The sequence below is a fragment of the Perissodus microlepis genome, chromosome 14 (assembly GCF_051167445.1).
Source record: "Perissodus microlepis isolate ML-2025 ecotype Zambia chromosome 14, ASM5116744v1, whole genome shotgun sequence".
NCBI lineage: Eukaryota > Metazoa > Chordata > Actinopteri > Cichliformes > Cichlidae > Perissodus > Perissodus microlepis.
In genome coordinates this window covers 8,730,031-8,748,112 of record NC_140474.1, presented here as the reverse complement: position 1 = coordinate 8,748,112, position 18,082 = coordinate 8,730,031, and the positions used below count along the sequence as shown (strand labels likewise).

Sequence of the window (18,082 nt, the reverse complement as noted above, 5' to 3'; positions counted from 1 at the left end):
TAAGACTAAAAGGCTGCAAAGACTTCAGTGACTAAATATACAGTGGATGAAAATGTATTTCGGCAACTGTTTATCCTTCTCATCTATGAGGAACTTTATATTCATTTTCTATTAATGCAAATATAACTGATTTTAATTCATCTTCTTTTTGCTCAGTTTTCCACTTATCATTACAGGGGGGAAAGCGAGACAAGCATTTTCTCCATTTTGAAACATTTTCTGAAAATGAATTGCGTTGCCCAAGTGAAAGCTATAAAATATATCGTCATATACTGTATATGCAGTTGTCTTGTACTTTAACCTCATGGAAAATTCTACTATCTGTGCCTAAAACTTGTCTCCAAAAGCATCATGGCCCACTTCAAAAATCCGAAATCTTCTGTGGTCTGTGCGCTTCCTTTTTCTTTTCTTTTTTTAATATTTAAAGGAAATGTAAAGTTTACAATTATTTACATTTTATAAATTGCCGCTATGTTTAGACTTAAAAGAATCTAATTTAAAACAACTAAAATATCACTTGTGAAATTAAAAATATTTTTGCAAGTCACTTTGGGTACAAAACTTTGGGAATTACTGATTGCCACTGAAACTTAACTATACATTATAACGAATTGCCAAGTTTAGTTTCAACTATTTAGATATGCAACATAGCAATCCATTGACAATTGGCCTTTAACACTAATCAAACAGACAACTGACAAAAGATAACATCGTACTTTCTGTGACTGCTGCCAAACAAGTGCGACAGGCTGTCGCAGAGCAACTCCAAGCGACACATACTGTACTCTGTCAAGGAAAAAAAATATGCAGAAAACTAAAGGAACAGCTTTCTTACCTGGAGAACAGGGAAGGCAGAGTGGAGCACCTATTCTGGTTAGCAAGCAGGTCCATCTCCCATTAAAAGGTCTGGTAGTTCATAAGATGGCAATGCAGTGTTTAGTTTGAATTCTGTTGTCCTACTGCAGTGGAAAATTATAAAACATTATCACAACTGGCAGACTCCCACCATTTCCTTATGCGTGGCTGAAAAAAAACCACATTTTTCCAACACAAGATCCAATGTGGAGGAAGCTAGTTGATGCTAAAGATGTCTAAAGCAAAGTAAACTCCATACAGTAATGACCACAATGCTTACATCACCTACATATTCCCGCTATAGAATTGCAAGAGACAATTTCTAGTTGTTTTTGTTTGAAAATTTCTGCAGGAAAATATATATATATATTTTTTTATCATGTTGATGCTAGCTTTGTTAATTTAAGGTTGTAAATTCGCAATGTGACCACTAGAGGGCACATAACACATAAAGCGCCTAGTAGTGATGTGCGATACCAATAATTTCCTTTCCCCATACCAAGTCAAATTCAGGGTGGTATCGATGATATTGATACTTTGTACAAAACTTAATGTGTTATTGTATTTTTAATTATAGCTTCAAAACATTACAGGACTTCAGGCTACTTTTTCTTATTGTTTCAATTATGAAGAAATCTCATATAGAAATAAAATCCTGAAGTTGTGTGTTAATTGATGCTATTTGAACATGTATATCTTGTAATTTAACATGTATATACTTGCCTAGACGTTTCAACAAAAACATTCAACATTCACACTTTCCCTCATTCACAGTAGTGCTGTGCCACACTACAAATTTTGGTATGATCCAATACCAAGTAAATACATGGCCAGTATTGACTATATCAGTACAAATTGGTTATTCAGGCAGCTGATGGGGGGAGAGTAGTGTGCCATGATTTATAAGATGAATTCTCAATTTGCAAATTCTGAACAAATTTTCACCACCACTATATCACTGTGATTGTTACTTTCCACAATCATTAGTTAACACAAAAAAACACAACTTTCAGCTTTCTGTGTGTTTTGAAGCTGGAATGTAAATTTTTCTGTCTCTAAAGACCACAAAAGGTTTGGAGATTTTTCATAATGCATGTTTGAGGTTTATTTTTTCCAAAAAAATAATTAACACATTTCAGTGGGCTACATACTGAACTTGAAGGATAAAAGCAAAGTATCGGTTCAATTGTGCTTGTATCGATCCAATATCAATATATCGATACTATTGATATTTGGATCGATCCGCCCACCTCTACTTAAAAGTAATTCCGACTTCCAGTTGTGTGTATCTATAGAAGAAAACGTCCATAGTGCAGTGTGAGGTGATTTATACCCTAAGAAGTAAAACATCCCTTCAAATCCCAGAGGAGACACAAACTGCGGCACGAAAGCCTGTAAAAATGTTTTCAATAATATGTGCAGATCACAGTTGTATAATTCATATTTCTTTAAGGCATTTACACTAGTGTGAAATGATTTGCATACTGCTGCATTATAGCATTTGAATATTACTAATATATTTTTAAAAAGCATTTCCTGTTGCAAATTATACTATTTCAGTATCATTTATTTATTTGCAACGATATGTTATCAACATGCATTTAAACTGCGCGGTAAGCACCAGTGACTGTACTTGCGGGAACTATTTCAAGGCTACATGACCCACGTGACCCCCAAATTTTCAGGGGCTCTGGTTATCAGGGTGTCTGGCCACTAAGTATCAGGCTAGTATATGTAGCAATCACTTATTTTAGGTATGTGACCCCTCCTGGTCACTTTGTGGAACTGCAGCATTAACTAATATAGTGCCAGAGTAGGCATAAATTTAATCTTTTGGCAAATTACAGTAACTAAATATTTTTTAAATATAGTTTTATTGCCGATGTTGAAAAAATCTCTCCTTTTGCAGAGGACAGCATTGTACCTCTTTAAGTAGCATTCCCATAGTTTGAGGAAACCTGGGATTTGAAAACACTGAGGAAGGAAGCAATGAAAGTGCAGATGAGACAGCTTGTAGTTAAAAGATGCTTTTAAAAACAAAAAAAAATCCACATTCAAGTCAAAATAAAATAAATATTTGTTTCATATATAATAGCTGCCATTAGCTGCCAAATGTTGTGGTGGGATGCAAAATAATCAGATTAAATGATTAAATGTTAAATTCTTGCTGCTCCTACGACATGACACCAGAGAACTGTTGACATGATGGATTTCTTTAAACAAGGTTTGCTTTTTTGTGCTCTGCTTAATTTCATATAAAAGGCCCCTAAAAATAAATGAGAGGTGCTGTAATACGAAGCAGGAGAAAATGCAGTGACCTCAATCAAGGCCAATTTCTTATTTTGCAGTTTTAAAGAGAGTAATCTGGATTTTAAGCGCATTGAGCCAGCTGTTGTGGTGAATAAATATAATGGAAGTGAACTGAATTGAATTTGAACTAAAATTGTGTGGCTTGATCCTTTGCCTTCTTCTTCATCGCCTTATTTCAGCTGCTCCCTTTTGGGTCTCCACAGCAAATCATCTTCCTTCTTCCTCCATCTCATCCTATTCCTAGCGTCCTCTTCTGTCACACCAACACTCAACATGTCCTCCTTTATTGCATCCATAAATCTTCTCTGTGGTCTTCCTCTTTTGAATGGCTTTAACATCTTCAGTATCCTTTGCATATCCACAATCCCTCTTCTGCGAATGTCCAAACATCTCCACACAATTTTATTGAATTTGGCTTGGTAGCTTTGTCCTTGGAGGAGGATTTTAGTTTTTCCTTACATCATATAAGTAAACTTGTACAGTTAAATTGCTCCAGGTGGGAGGTTTCCATTAAAAAGGAGACTGTTGTGTTTAATAATTGCCTCCTTGTCTTTTGATTCAAGGCCTGATTCGTCTGCAAGAGTTGATCAAAGCTCCATCCAGATACAGCATTAAAATAAAGATCCGGCAGCTGCCAACAGGAAGTAAAGATGCCCGTCCCCTGCTGAAGGAAATGAAGAAAGGGAAGGAGTTCTATGTCATCTTTGACTGCTCTTACCAAACATCAGCTGATGTTCTCAAGCAGGTGAATACATGCACTTCTGCCAGTTTGTGGGCCACTGAGGGTTCAGCCACACGCCACATAAAGTGAAAATTTGATCAGATATCCAATGTGGATTTTCTTTCTTCAATGGAAAAAAAAGCCTCTAAATCTCTTTTCTGAATTGCTGTTGGTTTAATATTCACTACGTGCAAGATTAGTGCACTTCTATCCCCTTCAGAAATCCTGTGTTCATTACCAAATCCAAGCAGAGCCTATTTCTGGGCCAGACGTACACATTTAGAACCAACAGCTGCTCGGAAGATTAATTGAAGACACTTCACTAACAGGAGAAAATTGTGACATATACTCACTCGCATAGTTGTTAATGTGAGCCAAAGAAATATGAGACAATTCAGGAAATGGATGGAATAAATAATTTGCCGCTCGCTGTGGTTGTGGGTATGGTTGGTTGGTCTTAGGCGGAAGAGAAGATTATTTATTGTGGCTGGAACAAACCTCCACTGTACCGTTAAACAGAAAACTCTCAAACACTTTCTCCCTGTTTAGATTCTGTCCATGGGAATGATGACTGAATATTACCACTTTTTCTTCACCACACTGGTAAGAGACACATCTTTTACAAAAAAACCCCTCTTTCTGATCATAATAACTGTGACTCTTGAAACTTGATAGATAGGTATTTTGCTATGATGCCACATAACTACACACTGCTGGCCTGCCTTAAGTCTGTTTTTATGCTACACTACTGAGTTATGCTGATGAGCCTGCACATCTGTGGTTTGTTTTATAATAAGGCTGCTGGGTGCCCTTGGCATAATTCCATGTTATTACCTTGTACTCATGTTGTTCCACTGTTTTAATCAAGTGTCGGTTTACCATTTCTCTTTAGTTAACGTCTATATCTTGGTCTCATATTGACATTAGGAGTGAAAGTCAGTAGAGGGAAGACAGAATGTGTTTAATTGACAGACAGGCAGGTTTACCAGATAAGATGCAATGAGTAAATATGGAGGAGGAGTAGAAACACCTGGGTCAACCATCCAAAGTTCCTGACAGTGCGCAGGGAAGATTAAGAGGAGCGTGCAGGCAGGGTGGAGACAGGTTTTGTCAGTGATCTGTGACAGAAGGACAGCAGCAAGAGTGAAAGGGAAGGTTTACAAGATGGTAGTGAGATCTGCTAAGATGTATTTGGACATTGATGCACTGTTGAAGATGTTAAGATTTTCATTGGGAGTGATGAGGATGGACAAGACAAGTGATTACATCAGAGGGACAGCTCAAGTCGAGCAGTTTGAAGAAGCAAGGCTCAGATGGTTTCGGACATGTGCAGAGTAGGGATAGTAGATATATTGGACACAGGATGTAGAAGATGGAGCTGCCAGGCATAAGAGGAAGACCACAAAGAAGGTTAATGGATATAGTGATGGAGGACATGCAGAGGGTTGGTGTGACAGAGAGGGATGCTGGGGACAGGCAGAGATGGAGGCAGATGATCACCGCCGAAAGAAGACGATTATGTCATGTCACGTCAATCCCCTTAGGACCTGTTTGCCCTTGATTTGGAGCCGTACCGCTATAGCGGGGTCAACATGACGGGGTTCAGATTGCTAAACATAGACAATCCTCATGTGGCTTCGGTGGTCGAGAGATGGGCCATGGAGCGACTGCAGGCACCCTCCAAAGCCGAGACTGGAATGATGGAGGGGATGATGACAGTAAGCCTAGTTTTACCTAATGCTTTCTGTATTATCGATAGAAACTTTCAAATCAGCACATGAAATAGACATTTTGTTAACTTTGTCTCCAGATACTATCAAGTAACAATGTAATAAAAAGCCAGACATGTAAATGTACCTACTCAAGCTTTATTTGGAACACTGCATGAGATCTTTAAACCGTTTTCACTAGCTCTCATTGCATACACTTGGGTCAAAATACAGAAATTTTATGAATTTTCTAAAACTGCTGCTGTACCTTTGAGCGTGCTTGCAGAAATGAAATGCTGCTGTTTATGTACATAGACAGCCCGGGTGTGATAACTGGATGACATGTGATTTGCAGTCCCCAGTAACAGAGGATGATGGCCACATTTCTCTTTCAGACTGAAGCAGCTCTGATGTACGACGCCGTCTACATGGTGGCTGCTGCCTCACAACGCACCTCTCAGATCACTGTGAGCTCCCTTCAGTGCCACCGACACAAACCCTGGCGCTTTGGATCACGCTTCATGAGCATGCTCAAAGATGTGAGTCTGCCTAATGAATGTGTGACACCGGCGCTCCATCCATTCATCTGTCCTTTTCATAGCCCGCTGCCTCTTTGTCACTTGCTTTTGTGCAAGAGCAGAAACAATAGAGTTAGGAGATTAGATCTGGTGAATGAGCAACGAGTGTGTGATGATTATATTGAAAATAATTTTTTCAAGACATGGTGATTGACGTCATGCATCACATGTTGGTAGTCTTGTAAAGATTAGAGCTGTCCATGGAGAAATGCTGCTCCTTGTGTGAATGTTTATGAAAGCAGGTAAAGACTATGTAGATTTGAGACAGCTCCTCATGAGCTAATAATAATGCTAAAACTGAAGACTCATGCTAAGGATCATGTAGCATGCTTCTTGCTCTGTTGAACACGAAAAATATTTCTGCATGAATTGTTGATCTAACAGCAGATTAAACAGAAACACAATGAGACAAACACTCAGCAAAGCCTGACAGGTTGAAAAAAACACGCTGCCTGCTGTGGAAGCAGACTTTTTCATCTGTGTCAAGATATATTCATCTCACTTTAATGAGCTTTCTTGTTATTGCGCTCTCTAATTAGATGTTTCTTTAACCAATGAGCTCTTCTTGTTGTAAGTGAGGACAGAATATTGACAGAAACAAGCAAAGCCAAATAACCCAGACAGCAGAGTGTAAATGAATGAGACTTTTAGCTGTATGGTCTTTAAAGATATTGTCTGTAATTAGACTTGAGAAAAGTATTTTTACATAAAAACAAAGCGATGTAAAATTTAATTTTCTTGTCGACTGATGACTGCCACTGTAATATTCTTTCTTCTACACACAAAAAAGCCCAAACATCCTAAAATGAACATTGTTGTTTTAGTACAGTGGTTAAATTTAAAAGTGCCATTCCAGTGCTTTCTTTTTACTGTTGTCCCATTTACAGCATATTATGCATACAACACACTACCAGCCAATATTTTACTGCCATACTATATAGATTTTCAATTTACTGGTAAATCTCAGCTACTAGGGTCCTCGGCTATGGTTGTGAACCTGGGTAAGTGATTGAAAGAATAAGACTGGAGATACAAGTGACAGAACTGAGCTTCCTCTGAAGGGTGTCTGGCTCATCCTTGAAGGTAGTTTGAGGACCTTGATCATTTGGGAAGTACTCGGAGTAAAGCTGCTGTCTTCGTACAAAAGAGAGAGTGGAGGTGATTCAGGAATTGTACGCATCCTAAGCAAGGGGTTCTGGGCATATCCAACCAAAAAAGAAGCAGGGAAGATCCAGGACACGCTGGAGAGATTACGTTTCCCAGCTGACCTGGGAAAACCTGGGAAGGAGAGGGGAATATACAGGTTGTGGATGGGGAAAAGACAGTCTGGGCATTAGGCTTGATGGCTGGGTGAATGATTTGATAGAAACTTAGCAGAAAAAGAAAGGAAATTTGTGTTGGCAATAAAGCCTATATGGTTGGATAAAGAAGATTTGGCAAGTTTTTCATGGGCGCAACCCACATGCTCAGCTCTGCTGCTCAACCCACAAATGCATTTTCCTTACAAATGTGGCACCATTTAATGAGAAATACTGTAAACAGACTTTCTAGCAGTATAAGATTTATTGCCAGGAAGCGATGTTACAACAAAGAAATAATCGACCGAACATAAATATCCTTATTTTTTGTACTAAGTTTAGCTTTTAAATTAGTCATTAATGGAAACACTTAGCAAATCCACAACATACAATCTCACAGGGAACTGAGGGAAGCTGGTTGGCAAATACTGTACATCTATCATATTTTGCTCATAAGTCTCATCTTATTATCAAACATAAGTTCTGCACTGCAAAGTAGTATACTGACTATGTGTCTAGTGGAGCTGACAGGGGTGTGCTTATCTGGAGAAAGCTTAAACTGAGTATTTGGAATATTCAAAAGAAATGATGTCTTCAGTTTACAATAGACCTGCCATTATGCCTCTCCTTATTCCTGTTACTGCTTGTATGAGAGGCACTCTGATTTAGTCCATGATGCATTACCACACAATAATTATGTAACTCTAACAGTAATCAAACCAGACGTGATGTATGCAGAGCTGAATCATTTATAGCAGGTCATTTCCAAGCTTCTACAAGACAAATTGGATACCTTAAAGAAACGAGTAGCTGCTTGAATGGTGAAAAACACATTCACAAATAAACACACCATTTAGAAAGTTAATGTGTACATGCCTATATAAAAGTTTAATGGTGGAAAAGTTTAACATATGTAGAGTATATTGAAAATATGTAAACATATTAGTATGGTCCTTTCAGACTGTATTCTAAATTAAGAACTATAACTTAACAGCATTAGCTGATGGGCCCTTGAGCAAGACACTAAGTGCTGTTCAGTAGCTCAGCCTACACTCTGCTCTTGTGGGGGTGGAAAGGTAAACTGACAAATCTGCCTGCAAGACTTGGTGCTGTGCCACACATTTAACAGGGAAAGTTAAGTTTTATGAAGAACTAACTGTTCAAGAATATTAGGGGCACTTTGAACGCATACAGATGAATGTGCTTGGATCTGATTTTAGATCCAGTATTGATGTGGAAAAAAGAAAATATTGTTTTTTCTCACCGTTTCCTCTCATGTGGTCATGGGTTTTTAATGGCGGCAGTATCGTTATCTTACAAATATAAAAAATAGGTCCACTTTTTGGACAAAGAGTGGTTTTGCCTCTCTATACCACCATAGATTTTAAATCAGTTAAACAACTGTGATTAGAGCCAAGATTTTCCACTTTAATTCAGAGGGTTTTGATAAAAGTTTTGCAGAATTAGAAACATTTTCATACACAGTTTCAGAGACTTAAAATACTTTGCACAATTGACCAACAACCAGTTTCAAGGTTAGGTGAGGCCCGTTCCGTTGTTCTTTCAAGACAAAGGCTGCAAACCGCTGGTTACACTCAAGAACATGAGTGTAACCAGTAAACATCTAAAAGAGTCTTCACAGAAAAATATCTGGACTGATGAATCCAAGATTAACTTGTACCAGGAAGGATGATGGGAAAAATATGGAGATATGGTAGAGGCAAGTGGAACCAGGCCAGCAGTGTTTATTGATGATGTGATTATAACGGGCTATATTCTCTGCTCAGATTCAGATTAGGCTTAAGATAGTCACTGACTACAAAGGGTTTTCATTCAAGGATTAAAAACAGTCCTAATATTTAAATATATGTAACTATATATATATTTATAGATAGGAGTAATATCTATAAAAATGGCTGTATTTCATAAACAGTAGATACAATATGTTTGTTAAACCCCTTCAATTACTTTTTGTCTCTTTAGTTTAAACTACAAAAAAATTGTCCAACAAAATATAGACCTAACTGCATATAAACTGCAGTCGTGGAAACACATTGTCAAGAGAGAGAAAATCTGATTGGTGAGGATTTAAAAAGGGGAATTAATCAAAAGAATAAATCTGGACTGAAGGGTCAACAGATCTCAAAGATGTGAGTGACGACACTGTGGAAAGCAGACATATCAAAGGGCAGTTTCATTGTGAAACTGATGTTTCTCATGACGTGATCAAGTTTAATATGAACTCTTAAGTTTATGTGTGATTCCTGACATGGAATACTATCCATGGAATACTATCCTCTGCAAAATCAATTTCATCATACTGCTTCAGAATGATGACATTGGATTACATTTTTTCTTAATCTTGTTTTGTTTATTGCTCGTTGCGTGTACTAATGGCTCAAGATGAATTTGCTTTGGTTCCAGTCGAATTAATGGAATATTTTTCACTTCCAAGTCAAAGGCTCACTGTTGTTTTGCATCTCTAAATTCACCTGTATGCTATTTCTAGCAGAATAGATTTTAGTGGAATATTTTGCAGTATTTAATACTAGCATGACACTGTATTTCTTAAAATCTGTATATATATGCTATAAAAACTTTTTGACACATTTTTTGCTGGACGGCATGTCCTCGGTGTCACTCCTTGCTCTTAGAATAAACAAACATTAACCACACTGTTCATCTCCTGAATACCATATGTTATTTCCCATGTTTGATATTTGTGGCTGCTTTCAACATTGCTTTAAAAAAAAAGCAACGTTATATTGAAACCTAACTGTAATATTGAGATGCTTTTTTTCCCCGAAGTTGACATTTTTTTCTTACATTTAAATGTAATGTAGTGTTGTCATTTAGAAATCTGTCTTTGTTTTACATTTGGATCAAAACACACTGGTACTGTGAGAAAGTCCTGCACCACCCCTCATTTCTGTATATTTTGCCTCCAAGGAGCCAGGCTTTGTTATCAAGTGCTCTTGATGAACAATAGTTCTCCAGGCTTTCTGAAGTTTTTCAACATTTTTGTTTCAGCATTGGCTGCTTTTTTATTCATTTTCTTTCTGGTCTTTGTACCTTCGCATGTTTGTTTGTTTTTAAGTCACCTGTGAATCTTATAAGCCTAACAAGGATATTGTATACATAATTTTCCAATTACCATTTCTTTAGATGAATCTGGGAAAAATATCAAATAATAACACAGTGTGTAAAGATAATGATAATGATTCCTGTGCATTTGAATGTGCTTCAAGAAGCCTTGAGAACTATTCCCAAAGACTACAAAGTAGAGCTAGTGTAAGTAAAAAGCTTGCCAAACAGATTTCAGGTTGTGATGAAGACTAAAGGTGGTCCAACCAAAACACTGAGTTTCAAGCTTGTTAAAGCTGTACAGACACTGAGTTTGTACACATTTCAATAATGTGCTGCACCTGTTTCCCATTTTCCTAGCAAATATAAAGAAATCAAACGTGAGTCAAGACTTTTGCACAGTACTGTACAAGCATTTTATTTGGGGGTCAACTGACAATAATTATCATTTTTCCGGCTTTACAGTTAGAATGTCATAGACGTCATAGGAATGTACTGAAAAGGTCTATTGATGTTTCGTTGTTGCATAAAGAAATTGACTTAATAGCATTCTCTGTCAGTGCAGATATAAAGCTACTTTCTCTGTGCTCTCTGTAACAGATTTAACCCGACTGTAATTCAACTGAGCTAACTTCATTATCAACTGATTTCAAATATATCTGAGCGCTGCTGCCCACCCGCTGCTCTCCTCACAGACAGAGGGCATGCCTGCCTGCTCCATTTACATCACCATCCCCTGTGTTACAGACTCGGAGACATTTAATATTTCCATTGAGAATCTAGCCAATGCAAAAACGTCCATTGTGAGCCAAGTCAGTCTTCTTTGCTTAATGAAGTACTCATCAATTATTCATGTTTAAAAGCTGTTTTCATTTTTTCCAGGCTCCTGCTTTGTTTTGCATTGATATGATGTAAAAAAGGAAGAAAAAAAAAAAACAGGAAAAAAACCTGAGGGGGTCTTTGCTTGTGTTTTCTGAAACAGGCACAGTGGAACGGCTTGACAGGACAAATAATAATAAACAAGACAGACGGTCTGAGGAAAGAATTTGATTTAGATGTCATCAGCCTGAAGGAGGACGGCTTGGAGAAGGTGAAGTGTCTAACCCATGTTTATACCGTTAATACATGTTACTGTTATTCTGTTAATACACATTAAAGCAGAGCTGAGCATCATTAATGAGTATAGACAGAGCTGTTAACTGCATTTTCCCACAAATATGCAAAAAGATGACTTGTCTTTAAACCAATATATAGACCAATTTAATTAAGACTACATAAATCTTGAAATGTGGTGTCTTAATTATGCATTTAAAAAGTAACTTTTTGAACTGTTTTGACACACTGCTCTCTCAAAATAACTTGTAGCTGTCTCTTCAAGCTTGCAAGTGTGTGCATGTTCCTTTAATCACAGTCACAATGCTACTCTCGGTTTTGACAGGTCATTAAGAAGCTGTTACCTGTTCATGCTATCATCACTGCAAAGACTTTAAACCTCAGTTAACACAGTTGGGTGTAAAAACTGCTAACAGAAGAATTATTCCCCCTTCTGTGATCTGTGATTAAAATGCTTTCTCTTTATTATTTTTGCAAGACAAACACGGGCAACAACCGCTTGAATAAAGTGTGGAAAAAGGTCTGTACTTTAGCTGCCACGGCACACTAAAGGAATATTGACACCTACTAATTTACTATACCTTTGTGACTTTACCCCTTTTCATTAAAAAATAAAAAGGTTCAGGTACTGGTGGTTCTTAGAAATGGTGTACATTTCTCTACTGGCATTTCAAGTTTATAACATTTTGTGAGCCTTTCCTTTTTTTCCCCCTATGTCTGTGTTTTTCATATTAACTTTTCTACTTGTTACTGCTTTCTTTTCCTGTCTTTACCTTATTTTCCTCAATTGTGTGAAGGTTACCCAGGTAGCAACTATTTAAAGTCCAGCCACTGTGGTTATTTGGATATTTTATTTGTTACAGATTGGTGTGTGGAACTCCCAAACAGGCCTTAATTTATCAGAAATTAACAAGGATTCATCCACAAATGTAACAGACTCAATGGCCAATAGGACCCTTATTGTCACTACTATTCTGGTATGAACAGACATAAAATCATTGCTAGTGAGCATTTGATTTCAAATGTATTTGTATTATATAATCCACTGAAACCTTTCTGTCTTTCACCAGGAAAATCCTTATGTCATGTATAAGAAATCTGACAAGCCGCTTTATGGAAACGACCGCTTTGAGGGTTACTGTCTCGACCTGCTCAAAGAGCTCTCTAACATTTTGGGCTTCTCTTATGAAGTAAAGTTGGTGTCAGATGGCAAATATGGAGCTCAGAATGACAAAGGGGAGTGGAATGGCATGGTGCGGGAACTCATTGATCATGTGAGTACTGATCAGTCAGTCTTAATGTAAGAGAGAAGACGTTCAAAGCGTCAGAGTCTGCAGCTGACGGTGATTTTTACTCTTTACCAGGTGGCTGACCTTGCTGTGGCCCCTCTCACTATCACATATGTCAGGGAAAAAGTTATTGATTTCTCGAAGCCATTCATGACGCTGGGAATCAGCATCCTCTACCACAAACCCAACGGCACAAATCCAGGAGTCTTCTCCTTCCTTAACCCACTCTCTCCTGATATCTGGATGTACGTGTTGTTGGCATGCCTTGGTGTCAGCTGTGTGCTTTTTGTTATTGCCAGGTAAAGAAAAAAAAAGTGCTATTTGATGTGAACTTGTTATAGTTGCTTTTACTTTTAAGCAACACTGTTTATGTAAAGGCAAAATTTCAGTTTAACATTTTTACTTTCAGTCACTTATTAATTTTAACTGATGATTTTTTTCATTCATAACCTTTAGGTTTACTCCTTATGAGTGGTACAACCCTCACCCCTGCAACCCAGACTCGGATGTGGTTGAAAACAATTTCACTCTAATAAACAGTGTCTGGTTTGGAGTCGGCGCACTTATGCAGCAAGGTATCCCTTTATTATCTTTTTATGCAGGCAGAAGTTTTCCTTTGGTAAAGCACATTTAATCATTCCTTTTAAGTATTCATTTAATTTCAAGTAAGTAAGTATTCAATTTAATTATGAATCAATAATGCGACTTGTAATCTTATCTGATAGGATCTGAACTGATGCCTAAGGCTCTCTCTACAAGGATAGTTGGTGGGATATGGTGGTTCTTTACCCTGATCATTATCTCTTCATATACTGCCAACTTGGCCGCCTTCCTCACAGTGGAAAGAATGGACTCGCCAATTGACTCCGCAGATGATTTAGCCAAGCAAACCAAAATAGAGTACGGTGCCGTAAGAGATGGCTCCACCATGACCTTTTTTAAGGTAACCGTCTTTTTGTTTTACAGGACAATTGTAGGGGAGGAATGGAAATAAGAATACTGCTTTTAATTTTAATTAGCCTGGCAAGTTTTACCCTTGAGCCAACAGTCTTCATTCATGTGCAGCCTGACTGGCTGGCATAAAATTGATTTGGTTTGGAAAAAGAGGCGGGTTAAAGGTTAGTGTCTTGGAAATTTCCCCGTGTATCAGTTTAACAAGAACCTGTGGGAGACTGTTCCATAAAGATTTGAAGGATTTATTATTTTGCCTGCAGCAGACCCAGCAGTTTATCTAAATCTATGGTGAAAATTGAATGAACTTGAAGAGATTTGTGCTCTGATGCACAGCAGGAGATGGCACCAGTCAACAGATACCCTGCAAATATGGTTTCATTTTAAATATTAGAAGCAGGCGCCAAAGGTGTGGAAAGGTGTAAAGATGCTTTCTTTTGTCTAAAATGCCGTTTTGGTGCTTGTAGATTTGACCGTGGTTTTAATAATCCACAAATATTGATTTTGATTCAACAGAAATCTAAAATCTCTACTTATGAGAAAATGTGGGCTTTCATGAGCAGCAGGAAAAACACAGCATTAGTGAAAAACAACCGTGAAGGGATTCAAAGAGTCCTCACTACAGATTATGCCCTCTTGATGGAGTCGACCAGCATCGAGTACATCAGCCAGCGCAACTGCAACCTCACACAGATCGGAGGCTTGATAGACTCAAAGGGCTATGGTGTTGGAACCCCAATTGGTAAGAGTGATCCCTATATAATAATTTCAGCAATAACCATTAATTACCATGCTCCCTCTCAGAAACCTAAAGATTACGTTACTGTAATTCCTGCTATAGGCTCCCCTTACCGAGATAAGGTCACCATTGCAATCCTGCAGCTTCAAGAAGAAGGGAAGCTCCACATGATGAAGGAGAAGTGGTGGAGAGGGAATGGCTGCCCAGAAGAGGATAGCAAAGAGGCTAGTGCCCTGGGCGTGGAGAACATAGGTGGAATCTTTATTGTATTGGCAGCTGGACTAGTCCTCTCAGTTTTTGTAGCAATTGGAGAGTTTATTTACAAATCCAGAAAAAACTTGGACATCGAGGAGGTGAGCGTCGGCCAGTGCGAATGGCACAACAAGTATTAACAAAGACTGTTATGACCATACTACACGTTTGTGTTGTCGTTCCAGGACTACAGCAATCACTAGGCCAATAAAAACTGAAGTCTGAATGTGTCGAACTGCATTGTTACAATCAAAACAAGTTTTTAAGGCAAAGTTTTGTGTTTTCAGTAGTTTTTATGTAGAGCACACAAACATTTTAGTCTCGATTGGAAGAATAGGTTAGAAACCCTTTTTATGATGATGACAGATTGTTGTTGACTTCTGACATCGTGACTCTTGACCATCTTGGCCTTGCTCTTTGTTTTTGTTTTTTTAAACATTACTCCGTGTGAGAGAAATGTCATTTTCATGGTGTTATGGGTAAGTGATGGTAAGTGGTATCTTTCCAGTAATGACTGATTCTCTTATGACATGTTTGTCATTTTCATATTTACAGCGCACGGGAACTTTGACACATTTACAAACTTGTTGATTTATTTGACAGTTTATGAGTGAGTACTCCCTCAACATCTTATTCATCAAGTTGCTTAATGTCTGTACTTTTTTTGTATCATATGAAGTTTATGAAATGCATGGATAAGTTTTGTCATGTTGGAGCTGTTTCAAAATGACTAAAAATATGTGAGAACATTACATCCTTTAACCTTTAACTTTTTGATTGTTTTGCTTTTGATCCTGGGCCTTCACTGGATCGGGCCTCAACTTACACGCACTTGAGGTCGCATTTAGAAGACTAAAGCCTTGTAACTCTAATATGACTTTTATATTGCAGCCGTCTCCCTTTCTCACATTCAGTTGTGATGTTTTTCAGTCTGTCTTTTCTGAGAAACGGCTTTCATGAGACACATTTACTCACGTTATCTGAGAAAAGAGGTGATGTGATTACTGACCTTGGGTTTTTTGGCTTTTGGGTTTGAACTGCACTATTAAAAAAAGCCACTGTATTACACACAAACACACACACAACTATATTTACAAAAATTAAATCCTTGGCACACATATAAGCTGTTGGTATTTTTAGTACAGACTAACAAACTATTCTGTATTTCCAAGTCACTTCTCCCACATTCACCATGGATATAAAGTCGTGTATTAAATTGTGCATCTAAAACCATTAGTTCAAATGGATTACAAATAAAATGTAAAGGATAGAGATGTAACCTCAGCATTCAAGGATAAAATGGGTTTGATGACACATCCTACAGTCCATTCATCCCTGATTCACCTTTCTCTTTGCCTACCTGTTTCCCCTCAATAAGGCATAGCTTTTAAAATAAAATCCTCATCCTCATCATTATAAAGATCCACATTAAACATTTCTGGTTTAAAATTGGCCGGGCCTTGTCACACATATTTGAAAATCCTGCAAATGTAAGGAAAATATTTTGGGTGAAAGTCTGATACTGTATCCTGCTTGTTTTGTCTATACATGCAGGATTAGTTTCACATTTCAGATGATGGAACAGGAATAAGTGTAGCTATGACTAAAGACTGTTAAATTACTCATTAGCTCAGTTTAGACTTGGACTGTTTACAATGTCTATCGAGTGCCACAACAGTTACCCAACAGATGATTGCAGTTTCTGGCATTCCTAAACATTAGTGATGTACTTTATTGTACCTTAGGTACCTAAATATTGAATACTTAACCTAAATATTCATAAAGAATCAAATATTAAATATTATAAATTTGCTAGTCTGCTTGTATGTTTATAGTTTTTTGTATGTGCTGAAGAAAAGTTTTTAATATCTAAAAAGTTAGACATTAACTGCACGTGGCCACAATTTAAATGTATAGTATTTACACAGTGGTATGTTTGCGTAAAGAACACAGCTTATAATTTTTGTCATGAAGCTATAAAGAGTTTTTTCAACAGCTGAATGTTTTCAATGCTAACATATAAGACATGGGTATATCTTGTTATTATCATATTTATGTCAAAGTCGAGTACAGGGTAGGCAGGATTAAAGAATACTGTCATCCAAAAAGACTTTTGAAAAACAAAACAAAAAACAGTTGCCTATCAATGTATTTTTTTCAGCTTTTCCCAAATATAAATATAGTCCTACAGATATGATATTTGCTTTGGGAGCGTTGATGGAAGAGCATAGAGACAGTCAGAAGGGGTTGCACTGTGTCTTTGTGGCTCTAGAGAAAGCATATGATGGGGTGCGAAGCGAGGCATGAGAACAGGGTGAGGTGTGCATTTGGAGGGACAGATGTGTTTAAGGTGGGGAGGGGATTATATCGTGGGTCGGCGCTGAGCTTTTTCTTCTTTGCAGTGATGATGAACTCTCTGTTCAGAATGTTTTTGATGACTGAAAGAGAAAATTTAACATGAAAAATAATATAAATGTTAATTCTGTCATTGTGATAGGTGTACTTTTTTACCGTTACTTAAAATACACCTTAGAAATGTGTTTTATATTGTTAAAAGATCTGAAATGGATGAAAAACCTACTGTGTTTGTCTTTGTTCAAAGGTTAATGGGTTCCTTTAAAGCTTTGTGGACTTTTTTCTGCACAGCTAAGCTAAAAAAAAAAAAAAGATTCCTTGCCGAATCTCTCACAACAGTGGTGTTAATTAAAAACCAGTGTACTTGGCAGAATTGAAGGCATCATTTCTTTGCTTTCCTGCTTGTCTTTTGACACTGATAAATTCTAACAATTTCCTCATGACTAGTAAAATAATATACTCTGGTACAGTATGGTGAGATTTTGTCCTCAAATACCCTTTCTTGTGCTTATAGTGTTCTAAATTCAACACAGGGAGGAATGTTAGGATGAGAAACAAGTGTGAGTGTAATCTGTCACTGTACAACCAGCTGTTGATCTGAAGGTTGCAGATCAGGGTGCTGCCTAGCTGGGGCCAGCATGTCCCCTTGTTCCTCTCATTTCTCTGTGAGATTACAGTATTATGGTCCTCATTCATATAATCCTGTCAATGGGATACAGCCCCTCTCTCTGCACTACCCCCAAAATGAAGTTCAGCACTTCAGCATGTAATCAGTTAGGAGACAGTAGGTTATGAGACTTATGTGGTGCCGCAAGAAGGTCACAGACC

The 18,082-nt window shown here is 37.6% G+C and overlaps 1 protein-coding gene across 2 annotated transcripts in view; it reads left to right on the top strand.

The window, feature by feature from the left end:
• Positions 1-17,721, top strand: part of LOC146373390 (glutamate receptor ionotropic, kainate 1) — a 29,783-nt gene extending 12,062 nt beyond the window's left edge. The window contains exons 4-16 of one of the 2 annotated variants that reach the window (XM_084949949.1): positions 3,729-3,910; positions 4,436-4,489; positions 5,431-5,604; positions 5,991-6,134; positions 11,538-11,645; positions 12,147-12,188; positions 12,532-12,645; positions 12,739-12,942; positions 13,033-13,256; positions 13,414-13,532; positions 13,683-13,900; positions 14,425-14,650; positions 14,750-17,721. In XM_084949949.1, the coding sequence (XP_084806075.1) occupies positions 3,729-3,910; positions 4,436-4,489; positions 5,431-5,604; positions 5,991-6,134; positions 11,538-11,645; positions 12,147-12,188; positions 12,532-12,645; positions 12,739-12,942; positions 13,033-13,256; positions 13,414-13,532; positions 13,683-13,900; positions 14,425-14,650; positions 14,750-15,039 (2,099 nt within the window). In that variant the 3' untranslated portion in view covers positions 15,040-17,721. The remainder of the gene's footprint in view (positions 1-3,728; positions 3,911-4,435; positions 4,490-5,430; positions 5,605-5,990; positions 6,135-11,537; positions 11,646-12,146; positions 12,189-12,531; positions 12,646-12,738; positions 12,943-13,032; positions 13,257-13,413; positions 13,533-13,682; positions 13,901-14,424; positions 14,651-14,749) is intronic. The other variant, XM_084949950.1, reaches the window with a different exon arrangement.
• Positions 17,722-18,082: the final 361 nt, after the last annotated feature.